At 49.1% G+C, this 16,618-nt stretch overlaps 1 protein-coding gene across 1 annotated transcript in view; it reads left to right on the forward strand.

Moving 5' to 3' along the window:
* The first annotated feature begins 565 nt into the window (after positions 1-565).
* The window catches only part of LOC107109929 (tripartite motif-containing protein 7-like), a 29,281-nt gene continuing 13,228 nt past the window's right edge, over positions 566-16,618 (forward strand). Inside the window, exons 1-7 of the mRNA XM_015410639.1 lie at positions 566-1,044; positions 6,894-7,058; positions 7,517-7,612; positions 8,116-8,346; positions 10,785-10,807; positions 13,255-13,373; positions 14,628-14,654. Of these exons, the coding sequence (XP_015266125.1) occupies positions 574-1,044; positions 6,894-7,058; positions 7,517-7,612; positions 8,116-8,346; positions 10,785-10,807; positions 13,255-13,373; positions 14,628-14,654 (1,132 nt within the window). The 5' untranslated portion in view covers positions 566-573. The remainder of the gene's footprint in view (positions 1,045-6,893; positions 7,059-7,516; positions 7,613-8,115; positions 8,347-10,784; positions 10,808-13,254; positions 13,374-14,627; positions 14,655-16,618) is intronic.

The raw sequence follows: 16,618 nt of genomic DNA on the forward strand, positions 1-16,618 counted from the left end.
AGGAATGCCAGTTGACTTGCCCGGGCTGCACTGAAATTTATTAAAGCACAAAAAGAGCTGCAAAGAAAATGTGGAATGGATTTTCCATTTTCCAAGCGAGTCTACTCTGGGACTGGAATGACAGGCCACAGAGAGTGGCATGAAAGTCCCTGGAAGCAGCAGAAGTGTTCTGGGACTGGGATGGCCGCCCCCAGAGAGGAATGACAGACCCTAGGAGTAGCAGACGTTTGCTGATATTCCTTGGAGGCCCCCCCCCCCACACACACACACACCTCTTTCTCCCCCCAGGCCGGCAGAGAAGCCTCTCCCCGGTCCCAGGGACGTGCCCGTGCCAGTCCCCGATCTCCCTTCCCTCCGAGGCGCCTGCAAATGCCAGCCTGAGGAGCTCCAAGGAGGGCTTCCCCTGCCAAGGTCCGCCTTCCAGCCCGGCCCTTTTTCGACCGCTCTCGCTCCCCGGGCCGCTGATTGGGCGCCGACAGAGAGTCATTTGCCGGAAAGGAAACGCCCCCCCTGGCTGCTTTGGGAAGCGGGGAAACGAAAGTTACTCTACCTTCCTTCCGCATCGAGGCAGCCATGGCGGCCGAGGGTGCGGTCCGGGAGCTCTGCGAGGAGGCCACCTGCTCCATCTGCCTGGAGTTCTTCCGGGACCCGGTCGCCATCGCCGAGTGCGGCCACAGCTTCTGCCGGGCCTGCCTGACCCGCAGCTGGGGGGAGGTAGGGACAGCCGAGCCTTCCTGCCCCCAGTGCAGAGGAAAGGCACAAGAGGGGAGCCTCCGCCCCAACCCGCAGCTGGCCAGCATCGTGGAAATCGCCAAGAAGGTCAGCCCTTTGGAAGGGGAGGGGGCGGAAGCCAGGGGGGGAGAAACAGCAGAAGCGAAGGGGGGAGAAGGCGAAGGGGGCGTCTGCGAGAAGCACCGGGAGCCCCTGAAGTTTTTCTGCCGAGAGGACGAAGCCCCCCTCTGCGTGGTCTGCAGCAAGTCCCAGGAGCACCGAAATCACCAGGTGTCTCCCCTGGGGGAGGCGGAGCCTGCCGGGGAGAGGAAGGTAAGAAAAATCCTTGGGGATCTTCAGTGCGGAATTGCTGTGACTTCTTCCTGATGTCCCTGAGGTTCGGTCCAGAGAAAAAGAGTCTTTGCTGGAACGCAAATTAAACCCATGTAATGTTCGGCCCCAGCTGCTTGACAACAAACTGGGAATCTGTCAGCCTTTAGGTGTCCCCTTCTGGTCTCCCGGAGTTGGAAACGGGATCCTGAGCTAAGTAGATCCCCTCATTGGGTCTTTTCTTGCCTCTTGGTACCTGACTCAGAATTTTCCTTTGGATCAGAGCTGTCTTGTTTCCACTTATTTGTTCATAATGTCAGTATTATGTTTTGAATAGGAATAAGGCTCGTTGTGGAAATAAATACGACAAGCGAGTGCCCCCAAGGCACTCAGCATGAATTTTCTGTGGTGACCTCAGCAGGGTATAATGACATAGAGCTCACCGTTTTCTCCAAGGGAGCTGCCATCTGAAGAGCCGGTTTGGTGTAGTGGATAGGAGTGTGGACTCTAATCTGGGAGAACTGGGTTTGATTCCCCACTCCTCCATATGCAGCTGCTGGTGTAACCTTGGGTCAGTTACTAGTTGTTTCAGAGCTGTTCTCTCAAGGGCAGTTCTCGAGAGAGCTCTCTCAACCGCACCTACCTCACAGGGTGTCTGTTGTGGGAATGGAAGGGGATAGTAAGCCGCTCTGAGGATCCTTTGGGTAGTGAAGGGCAGGGTATAAATCCAATCTCTTCTTTTTCTTAATTCTGAGTGATCTCCAGCCCTCATCTGGAGATTGACAGCAATGGTTCCCCAGGAGGAAATGTGTGGTTTGGAGGGTGGAGTCTATGGCATTGTACCTTTCTGCAGTCCCACCCCTCCTCAACCCCCCCTCTCCAGGCTCCACCCCTCAAATGTCCAGACATTTCCCACCCTGGTGTTGGCAATCCTACCTCCATCCCAGCAACCAGCAAACCTACCTTCATCCGCCCCTCTGACTTCATGTTTCCATCTTCTCCCCCCCTCCTTGCAGCCTCTATCTAGGTAAATAAAAGTCTTTCTCTGCATTGGGGACCAAAGCAGCTTACATCATTCTCCTCTCCCCCTTTCTATCTGCACAACAACCCTGTGAGGTAGGTTAGGCTGAAAGTCTGTGAGTGGTCTGAAATCACCCAGCTTTCACAGCAAGAACCTGGGTCTGGCAGACCCTGCTCTGAAGTGCTAACTGCTACGCCACAGTGGCTGTCCTAGTTGAGAGCCAGTTTGGAGTAGTTGTTAACATGGCGGACTCTAATCTGGGAGATCCAGGTTTGATTCCCCACTCTTCCACATGCAGCTGCTGGTGTGACCTTGGGTCAGTTACAAGTTATTTTGGAGCTGTTCTCTCAAGGGCAGTTCTCAAGAGAGCTCTCTCAGCCCCACCTACCTCACAGGGTGTCTGTTGTGGAGAGGGGAAGGGAAAGGGATTGCAAGCCACTCTGAGACTCCTTCGGGTAGTGAAGGGTGGGGTATAAATCCAATCTCCTTCTTCTTCAGTTTAAATATTTAAAAAGAGGGGCTGCTGGAGGTGAATAGGATCAAGTAGCCAGGCCTAGTTGCCGTGCCAGTCAGGTGTCATCAAGTCACCCAGAGGGCAGTGCTTGGCCTTGGGTAGCCAACCTCCGACTGGAGCTTGAAGATCGCCTGGTATCACAACTGAACTCCAGACAACAGATCTCTCTCCCCTTGGAGAAAATAACTACTTTGGAGGGTGGACTTGATGGCATTCTATTCAGCTGAGGCCTCTCCCCTCCCAAAACTCTGCCTTCTGTATACTTCACCACAAAATTTCCAGGAATTTCCCAACCTGGAGCTGGCAACCCTAGTCAGGATGGGCCCCAATGAGTTTTCTCTCAAAGGCCAAAATAGGCCTGTAAAGGGCCTCCCCCCATCTTTTACTGACAGAACCAAGCTTGGTTGCTTAGTAACAGTTACTGAAGCGAAAGTGAGCCTAGCAGGAGGAGGAGGTGAAGCGTCTTCGTCAGGAGAGACAGTCATTTTGGCAGTTTATTCAGTCAGAGAATAGTGGCCAGGCTGGCAGTGGGCGGGCGAGAGGAGCGGACCCAGCACCTAGCCAATGGCAAGCGAGTACTCTTGAGTGGTGGTTGATGGACCAATGGCTGATGTGCACAGCACAGCCAATGCGAGAGCTGGAAAGTGCCAATACGTTAGGCTTTTATATATATATATCAGATTCCTTATTCAGCTTCAGGTTGGCTCCCATTCAAATGTCATATTCTTCTTCGAAGCCAGGAGATTCCCCTTTGTAGGTAGTGGAATTTGATTGTTCAGGAGGTTCTCTTGTCCTTCAGCCCCCAGTTTCCCACGGACAAGACGCAGTGAAACAGTAACGTATCCCATCTGTTACTTAAAGTGGGAATGCTGTCGCCTCTCTTGGCTAGTCCAAGAGGTATCGCTGCCTATGTGGGAATATCCAGAGCAGGGGTCCCCACCCTTTTTGAACCTGTGATGAGTGCCTTTGGATTTCTGACACACAAACTGGCTGCTGCAGGCGGTGGAGCCTGCTACAAAATGGCTGCTGTATCTTACCTTCAGCAAGATACGGGAAGATGTTTGTGCTGTGGGGGCAGCTGCTGCCAAAGAAATGTTTTTAAAGATCTGCACAGCCAGTCAGCTCTCAAAAGTCCAATCAGAAGCCTGCCTCTGCAAATGCACCACCCACTTTCTCAAACGAATTGGCGAGCACCAGGAAAGGTGTTGATGGGTGCCCTAGCGCCCACAGCACCACACGGGGGACCCCGATGCAATGGATGTGGTTCCTGTCCCCCCCCCCCAGCCACCAAAATGCTGCCCTTGGTGAAGAGGGGTACTCCAGTATCAAGCAACAGTAACTGTGAATCTGGAATGCAGTGGGGAGCCCTGCAAGACCAGAGAAAGATGCATGCCCTTGCAAGACAAAGCACATTCGGTTTTTTATTCATATTTCTATCCCGCCCATTCCTGCATGCGGGCTCAGGGCGGGCAACATCATTTCATTTACAATATAATCAATAAAATTCCAATAAAATCAATAAAATTTTAAGATATTAAAAACAATTAACTAAAATGGCGACACAGCTTTCTGTTAGCCCCATCAGCTGGATAGATGGCAATCATAAACAATTTCAATATGACCGCTTTGCAGGGGGGGCCATGTGATTGGACGACCATCACCTCAACTGAAGGCCTGGCGAAACAGCTCCATCTTGCAGGCCCTGCGGAATTGGAATAAGTCCCGCAGGGCCCTGATCTCAAATGGGAGCTTGTTCCACCAGGTGGGGGCCAGGACTGAAAAAGCCCTGGCCCTGGTTGAGGCTAGACGTGACGTCCTTTGGGCCAGGGATAACCAGCAGATGTGGCTCAGTAGAGCGCAAGTCTCTCTGGGGTATATGGGGAGAGGTAGTCCCTCAGTTATGTCAGTCCCAGGCCGCTTGAGACTTTAAAGGTTAAAACCATCCACGCAGTGGATCCGGTACACAATAGGTAGCCGGTGCAATTGGCGGAGTGCCAGCTGAATGCGTGCCCACAGAGGCGTTGCAGACAATCAGTGAGCCGCAGCCTTTTGCACCAGTTGGAGTTTCTGGATCAGGTTCATGGGTAAACCAGGCACAGAACCTCTGTCTTCGATGGATTAAGCTGCAGCTGACTCTGCTTTAACCATCCAGACACAGCCTCTAGAGTCCTGCCCAGATTTTCTGGGGTGGAGTCCGGGCGGCCATCCATCAGATGGAGCTCAGTGTCATCGGTGTACTGGTGACAACCCAGCCCAAACCTCCTTACCAACTGGGCGAGGGGGCACACGTAGATGTTAAACAGCATTGGCAAGAGGATTGCTCATTGCGGCACAACACACACCCAAAAGTGCCACTCGGAGACCCTCTCACCAAGTGCCACCCTTTGTCCCTGACCATGGAGGGAAGAGGAAAATCATTGTAAGGCAGTCCCCCTAATTCCTATGTCAGCAAGGCGGTGGGTAGGTAGATAATAATCGACCGTGTCGAACGTTGCCATCGGATCAAGAAGCGCTAGCAGCACAGACCCGCCTCGGTCCAGATGTCTCCGGAGGTCATCTGTGAGGGTGACCAACGCTGTCTCTGTCCCACGACCAGGGCGAACACTGGATTGGAATGAGACCAGGATTGATGTCTCTTCCAGGAAAATCTGAAACTGCTCAGCCACCGCCCTCTCAACCAGCTTACCCAGGAATGGCAGATTCGATACTGGACGGTAGTTGGCCAGGACCGGACGGTCTAGTGATGGCTTCTTTAAGAGCAGCCGTACCACCGCCTCCTTTAAACCCACCGGAGAGCTCCCAGATGTAAGGGACAAGCTGATAATCTCTTCGGGGGGGGGGGGCAAACTCCATCCCCACAGGCCTTAATTAGTCAGGACGAGCATGAGACTAGGAGACAAGTGGTAAACCTTACAGCTGTCAGAATCCTGTCAACACCATCCTGGGAGAGTTGGCTGAAATGGTACAAAACTGGACCCGAAGACAGACAAGAGGCTTCCAGTTCCCTTACTGTGTCAACTGTGGAGGAGAAGTCCTGGCGGAGTGACATGATTTTATCTGCGAAATAGCTCACAAGCAATGCTCCCTCTAAGCTGTGGAGTCTTGTGAGCAAAAATTCTATTTTGTGAGCTACTGGCATTTAAGTCGTGATCGAGCAATTTGGCTACTGCATAAATTACTTTGCTCTGGAGCCGTCCTTCCTGAGCTCAGACAAAAATGTGTGAGCTGGAGGCTAAAAAACTGTGAGCTAGCCCACACTAACTCACCTTAGAGGGAACACTGCTCGCAAGTGTCTCACAGCCAACAGCCCTGTTATTTTGTTTGCCTTGAGGCAATTCAGTTAATGATCAAATAGTTCTAAATAACTGGGTTGGACGAGAGCTCGCAGACGCAATGGAGGCCTGCATGAAGGTCTAATATGCCTCAACCCCGAGAACAGTTACCAGTACCTGGACAAATATGCTGGACTTGTTTCAAAAGTGTCTTTCAGAGCATTCCCCATGACCATTCAGAGAGTGTAGAAAGGGCAGCTGGGAGGTTTCAGAATCTATACTCGAGAGAGGTTTTTTGGGTTGTTCCACCTGCTGTGGCAGTCATTTTGCGTTTAGCTCTGTCCTTGTGGCAGCCATTTTGGGAGGGCACTCACCACCCTCTCTCAAAATTCCAAAGGTACCTACAGGCTAAAAAGGTTGGGGAACCCCCAGACTAAAGCCTCACTTAAAGTAAAGGTAAAGGTTCCCTTGCTTGAAAGCCAGTCGAATCCGACTCTAGGGTTGCGGTGCTCATCTCCGTTTCAAAGCCGAAGAGCCAGCGCTGTCCGAAGACGTTTCCGTGGTCATGTGGCCGGCATGACTACACACCAAGGCGCACGGAACGCTGTTACCTTCCCACCGAAGTGGGACCTATTTATCTACTTGCAATTTCCTGCTTTCGAACTGCTCGGTTGGCAGGAGCTGGAACTAGATACGGGAGCTCACTCCGTCATGCGGCACCCGGGTCTCGAACTGCTGAACTACTGACCTTCCACAGCCTGCAGTTCAGCGTCTTAACCACTTGAGCCACCGCAGCTCCTAAAGCCTCACTTACACGGTATTTAATATAGGTATGTTTTGGAGAGCATTTGGGCCGGGACGTTCCATCCCTTCATTTTTAGCTTCCTGCAGCAACCCCAGATGTGACCTGAGATCTTTTTCCTAGAGGAGAGGGGAGTCACCAGCTGAGGAGTTAGGAGGGCATTTGCAAATTGTGACAGAGAAGGACTTCAGAAATATGGAGAAGACTATAAGACAAATGCAGTTCTTTTGTGTTTGGCATCAGGTGATCATGGCAGCTAGAAAGGAAAGAGTTTGCCAGAAGCACAAGGAGCCGCTGAAGCTCTTTTGCAAGGACCACGAAGCCCCCGTCTGCGTGGTCTGTGAGCAGTCCCAGGAGCACCAATATCACAACATCGTTCCTGTGGAGGAGGCCTTCCAAGAGTACAAGGTAGGAAATGTGCAAGTTCGATAATGGAAGAGAGGACGTGTGGATCCTCCTAGCCGAACTCCGTGGTGTCCCACAACACTTTTTGTAGGGCAACTCTTGGGCTTTGGGCCCAGAGTGGGAGCGACAAGATCTGTCTTTGCTGCCCCTCTCCAGGCTTGGCTGCTGCCTTGCTAATGGCCCTCCCCTCGTAATAAGGGGGTGATGTTAAGATGCAGGCTCTCCTCGGGGATATCTGGTCAGCAGATTGTCCTGCCAAGCTACCATGGTGCAGCATTTTGGTAGGAGGTTTTAACTTTATTAAAATTTGCTGTTAATGCTCTGGCCAGGAGTAGTATGGGACACAGGACATCCTGCATTTACGTCTAGTTTGGCCTTTGATAGCAGTTTTGCTTTTTATGTTTTGTAGTAAACTTGTGAAAACAAACAAACCTCAATTTTGGGACCTTTTCCACCCCTAGGATCAGTTCTGCACTTGTGTGGAGATTCTGCGGAAGGAGAGGAACAAAATCCTGGCGTACAAAGACAGTCTAGTGAAGGAAAGCCAAGACCTGCTTGTAAGTGTCACTATTCCTCTGAAGTGAGCAGCGACTGGAAACTTGAGACTACCAAATACTGAAAAGTCAAGCGAGAAGGCAGCCTGTTGCCATTTGGGATGGCTTGGTTTCCCACAGGAAAGTTAATGAAAGACCTCTTAGAATTACATTTTGTGAACGTTAAGAGGAGCACCTTTCCTCTCAGTGAAAAGGGTAGTTTGCCCTACCAGTGCAAAAGCTCCATGTGGAAGTAACCATCGATGTGTGTGGAGGCCTGAGAAGCTTCTTCAGCTCTTTTTGCCTTGTGTTGCAGGACGTGTTTGAGTTTTATGAAGTAAAACTTTACTCTGAGAAGAAAGTAATGCAGAGATAATTTGTGTGTCCTTTGGATGGTTCCTTCCAAAATTTTCTCTTTTCCTACTGAATGTTGATGTGATCTCTGGGAAAGTCAAAGTTGCCTTTTTGTTAGGAGTCTCCTCAGGGACTTCTTCCCGCTGCAAACGTGCTGTATTTTTCTTTCACAGAAGCAAACCAAAGGAGAGCGGCAGAAGACACTGACCAAGTTCAGGCAACTACAGAAGTTTCTGGAGGAACAAGAGGAACTTTTCCTGGTCCAGATGGAAGGCGTGGAGAATGAGGTGGCAAGAAACAGGGACCGGCACCTGGCCAGACTCTCTGAGGAACTCTCCTCTCTGGAAAGCCTCATCCGGGAGATGGAGGAGAAGAGTCAGCAGCCAGCCGGGGATCTCCTGCAGGTGAGGGGGTGGCAGGAACAGCCCAGGTGCCCCTTGGGGAAAAGGCTGGTTCGAAATCCTCTGTGTGCCTCCCTCCCTTGAGCAGAAAAGCAAACAAGCCCAGTTTATGTTGCTAGCAAGTTATCAACTCTGCACATGGGCCGCTTTCCCCTCTGCCCCTTTACATCTCAAGCCAGGGGCAGACTGGACAATCGCTGGGGCCCTGTGAAACTCCACTCCCTGGAGATACATCCCCCCATCCAGAGCCGCCTGCCCCTCCCTGGTAGGCTGAGGCCGCTCGGCTTCCATCTCAGAAGCCAAAGTGTGTTTGTGTCTCAACCAACAGTCTGGGGAACCCCATGCAGGTAAAGCCAGGTTCAGAGGTAGCTCTTTAAAAGCAAACACCAAGGAACAAGGGTCACATGCAAGACTTTTCACAGCACGCTTTGAAAGGATTTCTGTGGGGGAAGAGAATGTAACTTATACTGGCGGCTTGCAGGTGGGCATGCAGAAATGCGCGGAGACACACTAAGGCAACAACACATTTTATTTATTTATTTTATTAGACTTCTAACCCGCCTTCCCCATTGTTGCAAGGCTCAGGGTGGCTAGCGACAAGTTAAAACATTATCATGATTAGTTGTTAAAAACCATTTAACATAATAGCAATCAAGATAAAATTAGATGGCAACGTAGGCACTAATTCAGTTTGTCCAAGGGAAGTTGTACAAGCAGTGTGTTTAAAGCTGATACGCAATGCAATGAATGGGGGAGGGGGAGCTGGTGGGCAATTTAGATGGAACTTCATTGCCTCAACTGTATGCCTGACAGAATAATTCTGTTTTACAGGTCCTGAGGAACTGAATCGAGTTCCGCAGGGCCCGGATCTCATCTGGAAGATCATTCCACCAGGAATGGCCCAGGTTGAGGCAAGGCGAATTCTTTTTGAGGAAGGGACCCGTACCAGGAGAGACAATCCCAAAGACATATTGGTCCCAGACCGTGTAGGGCTTTAAAGGTTAAAACCAGAACCTTGAATCTGAACCGGTATTCAAGTTGGAGCCAGTGCAGCTGGCGGAGTGCCAGTTATATGTGGGCTCTAGATGGAGAGCTTGTAAGCACATATGCAGCCACATCCTGGACTCGTTGTAGTTTCTGGGTCAGTCTCCAGGGCAGCCCCGCGTAGAGCAAGTTACAGTAGTCTAGTCTGAAGGTGACCATTGCATGGATCACTGTGGCTAAGTCAGGGCGAGATAGGGAGGGAACCAGTTGCCAAGCTTGGCGCAGGTGGGAAAATGTCAGTCTGGCAAAATTAGTGATCTGGGCGTCCCTTGAGAGTGAAGCATCCAGAATCATTCCTAAGCTTTTCACAAGTGGCCTGCACAAGTGGCGCGCCATCAATGGCTGGATGTAGACATTCCAACTGGGGTCTCCCCAACTCAACCACAAGACCCCCATTTTTGAAGGATTTAGTTTCAGCCGGCTCTGCTTCAACCAACCAACCGCAACCTCTACACCCCTGGCCAAATTGTCTGGGGTGGCATTCGGCTGGCCATCAACAGATATAGCTGGGTGTTATCAGCATACTGGTGACTTCCCAGCCCAAAGCTCTGCTTGGTGATGTCAGCCCATCCAGGCTTTGCAGATATGATGGCATTTATGCCCAGACCCTCCCTTTTGTTGTTGAGCCGTCTTGCAATGCTGCAGGGAAAAGGGGGGGGGGAGTCCTTTAAAGAGCTAAAAGGTGACAGAGTTTGGCTCTGCTTCTCTCAGCCCCTGTGGGCAGCGTCCTCCCCCCTCAGGGCTATTCTCAGGCTTTAAAGAAAAGGTCAGTGACTAGATTGCTATAGCATTGTGACAGTATAATGTGCTGCACTAATTTCTAGCTCTTGTTTTAAGAGAAGTAAAGTGCAGGCTGCACATTTCCAGTTATAACACTGCAACAGTAAGGACTCTGTTATTTAAAAAAATGATAGCTGGAGAACAATATGTTGTTACAGTGTTAATGTAATGTAATCTACCTATTATTTTTAAGCCTGAAAAATGCCCTCCGGTGGAAAGAAAGGAAATCACAGTGACTCAGGGCTGATTCAAGGAACATTGCTGGGAATGCCTCTGTGTCTGCAGCTGGTTGCAAGGGAGACACACCCTAATCTGAGGGCTTCCTGCCTTCCGTGTGAGGAGAAAATCCCTTTGTGAAAGTCATCACGGTTCAGTTGTCAGAGCAGATCACCCAGCTCTGCTCTGAAATGACTCCACTTTTTCTGCTGATATTATCCTCAAGGAGATTTTCTCCCACTTTATGAGGATCTACCCTAGTCTTTGAGTACAGTCTGCTAGCGGGACAAAAGCAAAGAGGCAGAGTGCAAAATATTCCAGTTTCCAAGTGGTCTTCCTGGTCTGGTCTTTTAGCAGGCACTGAGGTCTCTCTTCTTCCTCTCTCTCCCTTTTTTCTTTAGGATGTCAGAAGGACCTTACAGAGGTAAGTGGACCTTTAACCTTCTTAATGCTGGGATTGGACTGGGTAGCCTGTGAAGAACGTGGTCCTTCAGGGTCTTGGCTCAGGGCCAAATCAGGTGTAACTAAGAGCATGGATCTCCATCTGTTTGTCAGTAGCAAACAGCTTATTCACAGAGCCAGTTAGTCTGACGTCGATACCGGGTAAATTGGTGGAAACCATTATTAAGGAAAGAATTAGTAGGCACATAGATGAACAAAACCTATTGAGGCAGACTCAGCATGGGTTCTGTAAGGGAAGATCTTGTCTCACAAACCTCTTAGTGTTCTTTGAGGGGGTGAACAAACATGTGGACAAGGGGGATCCAATAGATATTGTTTAGCTTGACTTCCAGAAAGCTTTTGATAAAGTTCCTCATCAAAGGCTCCTAAGTAAGCTCAAAAATCATGGGATAAAAGGACAAGTCCTTTTATGGATCAAAAACTGGCTAATGAATAGAAAAAAGAGAGTAAGTATAAATGGGCAGTTCTCTCAGTGGAGGGGGGTAAGCAGTGGGGTACCACAGGGATCAGTACTTGGTCCACTGCTTTTTAACTTGTTCATTAATGATTTGGAGTTGGGAGTAAGCAGTGAAGTGGCTAAATTTGCGGATGATACAAAGTTGTTCAGGGTGGTGAAAACCAGTGAGGATTGTGAGGCACTCCAAAGGGATCTGTCAAAGATGGGCGAGTGGGCGTCAACATGGCAAATGGGGTTCAATGTGGCCAAGTGCAAGGTGATGCACATTGGAGCCAAAAATCCTAAATATAAATACACGTTGATGGGGTCTGAACTGGCAGAGAGTGACCAAGAGAGAGATCTTGGAGTTCTAGTAGATAACTCACTGAAAATGTCGAGACAGTGTGTGACTGCAATAAAGAAGGCAAATGCTATGCTGGGGAGTATTAGGAAGGGTATTGGTCACTTGACTTCCAGATTGGATTATTGTAATTCTCTCTGCGTGGGGCTGCCCTTGATTCTGCTCCGGAAATGGCAGCTGGTGCAGAACGCAGCAGCATAGGTGCTGACTTCATCGTCTGTGCGGATGTGGATCCACACGGTGCTGCACGAACTGCACTGGCAAACCCTGCTGCCTATTGAGTACCAGATGTGTTTCAGGGTGTTGATACTTCCCTTTAAAGCCCTATACAGCCATGGGACTGCATATCTGCAAGACCACCTCTCCCTCTATGAGCCCTGAAGGGCTTTATGATCTGCCAACCAACATCTTCTGGTGGTCTCTGGCCCCAGGGACTTGCCTCAACTAGGGCCAGGGCTTTTTCAGCCCTGGCCCCTACCTGGTGGAATGAGCTCCCATATGAGACCTTTTACTATTCTGCAGGGCCTGTAAGACGGAGCTTTTAACTAGGGCAGTGGATGTCCCTCCCTCTCTACTGGGCCTCCCCTCAGTGGGTCAGAACTGTATTACCATCTAAGGACCAAATCTTGAAAGAGATTACCTCTGTGAGGCTTTAACTATAACTTGCACCGGATGAATGTTGTTGTATTTTATTGGTGTTTTAACTGTTTTAATTTTTGTATACTGCTAAATCTGATGGAACCCGCCCTGAGCCTGCTATGCGGGGAGGGCGGGATATAAATCTAATAAAATAAATAAAAGTAAAATAATAAATAGGCCCTGTTCTATTTGTACTATCCATTCCCCCACAGATACCGTATGACTCTCAGGATGGAGTAGGGATGGGCACCAACTGGGGGAAATTGGAAGATTTCCCTTTAAATGGCTTTTGGAAGTGGCGCAAACACCTGGAAGTGAATGCATAAGGGCCACTGTATGTTGTGTTTGGGGGTGGGGGTATTGAAGGTCAGTTGGAGCAACCAACCTTCACCATTACCCCCCCATACACACATACAGTCACCTGTGCGCGTTCACTTCCGGGTGTTTAAAAGGAATGCTGCGGTTTGAGCCCATCCCTACTCAGGAGCCACAGCAAGCCACACTTTTCTTCTTCAAAGACCCAAAGGACCTCCCATCATTCTCTGCCTTCAGCCTCAGCCTGTGTCTCTAGGCCAGGGGTCCTCAACCTTTTTGAGCCTGCAGGCACCTTTGGAATTCTGACAGACCATGGTGGGCACAGCCACAAAATGGCTGCCACTACTTACCTTCAGTCACACGCTGAAGATCTGTTTGCTGAGGTGGCAACTGCTGTTAAAGTAACGTTTTTAACAATCAGCTCTCCAGTGGCCAATCAGAAATCTTATTGGGCAAAAGCCCCACCTGGCCCTGCCCACTTTCTATAAACACTTGGCGGGCCCCAGGGAAAGTATCAGTGGGTATCATGGCACCCGCAGGCACGAGGTTGGTAATCCCTGCTCTGGGTTTCCTGCCAATTCCTTCCCTTGTTTCTCTGATCCCCTGGGAGGGGGAATTCTGAATTGAATGGATGGTACCTTAATGGAGTTTTCTCCAGGTGTGAAGAAAAGGAAACATTTGAGAATCCAGTGGCTTTTCCTCTTGCACTGAAGTGGCGCATCTGGGACTTCTCGGATTTAAGTCACCTTTTGGAGGGAATCAAGAAGCAACTCAAAGGTAATGAGGAAACACTGCAGGGATTTCAGTCTGGACATTAGAGTGGGACAGATGTGATTTACTCTACCCCAAGCTACTTATTTCATTAGCAGACCCAGGCATGCAAGGAATCTATGTACCAATTCAGGAGGCCATTTTAGCTCACCATGTAAAGTTTTCTGGTCAGAATTTCCCAACAACTTTGGCTCAGAATTGCATTACCTGGATTTTCTCTAAATTGTTGTGTGTTGCTGATCTCTCGTCATGTCTGTGACCATTGCACTGGCAAACTGGGAGATAGCTAGTAGAAGGAAGCCCCTAAAGTGAAAGGAAGGGGGGAGAAACTGCCCTCCAGGGCGTTTTCATTTAATGAAGACCCCCACCTGATCCCCCCGCATTCCCATTGCAGTGTGCCTGTGTCCAAATCAGACCTTTCAGCACTGGTTCCTTTGACTGAGTGTGTCCCAGCTAAGCCCACAGAATGGTCTTGAGGTGGACCTGACAATGCTGTCTTAAGGAGAGTTAAACCCTTCTAAGCCCATTGAAATCAGTGTGTTTAGAAGGGTTGTCACTCTGCTCAGGATGGCTCTCTGGAACTTCTGTCTGGAAGCATCCCAAGTTTAGTTGGGCCGCAGTCCTTAGCATACTTTCTATGAAGTGAATCTCAAGTAATTCAAAGTGAGTTGTGAAAACAAATTTGGATGTTTTCCCCAGAAGTAGCATCTACTTTTTTTTTTTGCAGTATCTTTTATTCTTTATAAACCAAGTGAGTACCTTAATAAACAATTATATTAAACAATTTTAACTGCAACAACGATAACTACAAAAACCATATCCCAGTACAGATACAAAAAAAAGTTAATAACATCTTTAAGGACACTAGAGAGTACATGCATCTACCAGCAAAGAGGTTTCCAGCAGTTTCCCTTCAGAGACCATATAGTTTAGGTATGGCCTCTACTTCACCTTCCAGCTGAGACTAAGAAAAAAGATGTGTGTATGTGTATCCAAGTCACAAACAACTTATGGTAAACCCAGAAGATTGTTTTCAAGGCAAGTGAGGAGCCGAGATGGTTTTCCATTGCTTTGCTCTGCAGAGTCTTCTTTGGTCTCCCATCTAAGTACTGACTCTGCTTAGCTTTCGAGATGGGATGAAATGGGGTTTCCTTCCCTCCCCAAAAGAAAACAGACAATATTATTAACTGATACTTTTGTCACTAGAGTTGTGATAGGCACAAGGGTCTGTGCTCACTTTCTGCTCCTTTGTTTCCTCAGACACTCTGGATTCTGGATTTCAGAAAGGTACTTTTTTCATACACCGATCAATTATTTCTAAACTAAAAGGTGTCAACGTACAATGTGTGTTTTACTACTTCGTGTTTTCCAGATATAACATTACTGGACGCTCTTGTTTTGTACCTCAAAACCTCCCCCTCCCTGCCACAGCCAGTTCCTTCTTGTTCTGAGGAGGTGTCATGACCCCAGAGGGGTCTTTGGGTTCCGCCGCCCCTTTTCAGCCGAGCAATACAGGCGTGATTGACCCAGGCAGAGAAAATAATTACACAAAAAGGGTTTATTAAAACCACAGTGGGGCAGGGAAAAACAAGACACGGCAAGGTGCTTAAAAAGGGTATAACAGTGTGAAAGGAAAAATAAACATAACCTAACACAGCTGTCTATTACTCCTAACTGTTTTACTTCCAGGCCCACAGCCTGCCTGCCTAACACTCACACTGAGGGATCCTTTCCTCGCAGACCAACCTGTCTTCTCACTAAGATCAGGTTGCAGAGAGAGATGAAGGACGGAGGGATCTTCCTCTTCCCAGCCCAGCCTATCTTCTCACTAAGATCAGGCCGCAGAGAGAGACGAAAGACACCCTTTTCCGTCAGCGCACAGCTCAGATTCCTTCTCCCACCAGACTATCACAGTCTCCTCTCAGACTGTCTTCCCAACCGACTCCTCACAGAATCTCCCTCTCTGATTGGTTACAGCCCGTTGCTAAGCCTTATGGGGACTGTAGGCTGTCTGCTCACTGCCATGCAGGTCTCTCCTGGGACTAGACCGCACTAGGCCCTGCTCCCAGTCCTGCACAGATCATGACACCCCCCCACACCAGACCAAATCATGGGGTCCAGCCATCAGGAACCCCATTGATGAGGGCTGCATAACTGTGATCTGGGCTGGTTCCCACTTACCTATATAAAAACATCAATACACAAACAACAATGCAACAATTATAAACAGTAAACATCAGCATCCACATTAACAAGAATGCAACATCAATTTCACTTCATTGTAGGCCCTCCTGGGTCAAAGATCTTCGCAAAGTTCTCTTCATCCGTAGGGGCAAGGCTTTTGCGGGGAGCAAGTTCTGAATTGGCTCCTAGCCATGCCATTAAGTTCAGAGGTTTTTGCCATTCTGTTTCTGTGCTGCCTTCAGCTGTAGATCTGGCTACGGCATCTTGTACCTGAAGGTGCTATTTGTCTCACATAGTCTGAATTTAGCACCTGAAGGTTTCTCAAACCTTCATCCATAGAAAGATTGCTGCCAGTTCCTGGTTCAAATGTCACAATAGTAGGATCCACTGGCTCTGGCATACTACTAAAGTTCTCCAGAGGTTCTTCCTCAAATCCTCTCCTCCTGCTGGTGTCAGGTCGACTTTTGTGGTTGTCACTAATGGAAGTTTGTACTGGCACTACAAACTCAGTCTTAAAGAACAACTGATTTGCTTTCTCACCCTTCTGAGGGTCCTTTACCAAAGTCAGTCCACTGGTTTCCATGTTCTCTTTAGACTGCTTCACAACTCTTGGCTTTTCTGTTCCAACAGTGGAACTATTTTCAAACAGCTCTAGAACTTCCATATAATCAGTTTTCTCAGCAGTGTCATTTCCTAGGGGTGGCTGTTGGTATTCACTGGTTTGAGCATCACAGCTGAGTGGCACGTCACCCAAATCAGATGGGAACCTGGAAACAAAGTTGGTGTCTTCCTCTTTATCCTTCTGAACCGCAGACAGAATCACTGGAGGAGACTCTACTACCATTGGCTCTGCAACCGGGTCTGAAGAAGTTGCCGGGGTGTGCTCACCTTGCTGCTGCCTTTCATACCGACGATAGGTTAACACCCCCTTGCAAACATCGGTTTGCCGGCTGGGTTCCACAGGAACATTTGCAAAGTCTTTTAAGAATTGCTGGTAGACATTCGTTTGCCGGCTAGGTTGCACAGGAACGCATTCAAAGTCCTTTAAGAACTGCATGTAGACGTCT

Source organism: Gekko japonicus, unplaced genomic scaffold, assembly GCF_001447785.1.
Source record: "Gekko japonicus isolate JY-2015 unplaced genomic scaffold, Gekko_japonicus_V1.1 scaffold4292, whole genome shotgun sequence".
Classification (NCBI taxonomy): Eukaryota; Metazoa; Chordata; class Lepidosauria; order Squamata; family Gekkonidae; genus Gekko; species Gekko japonicus.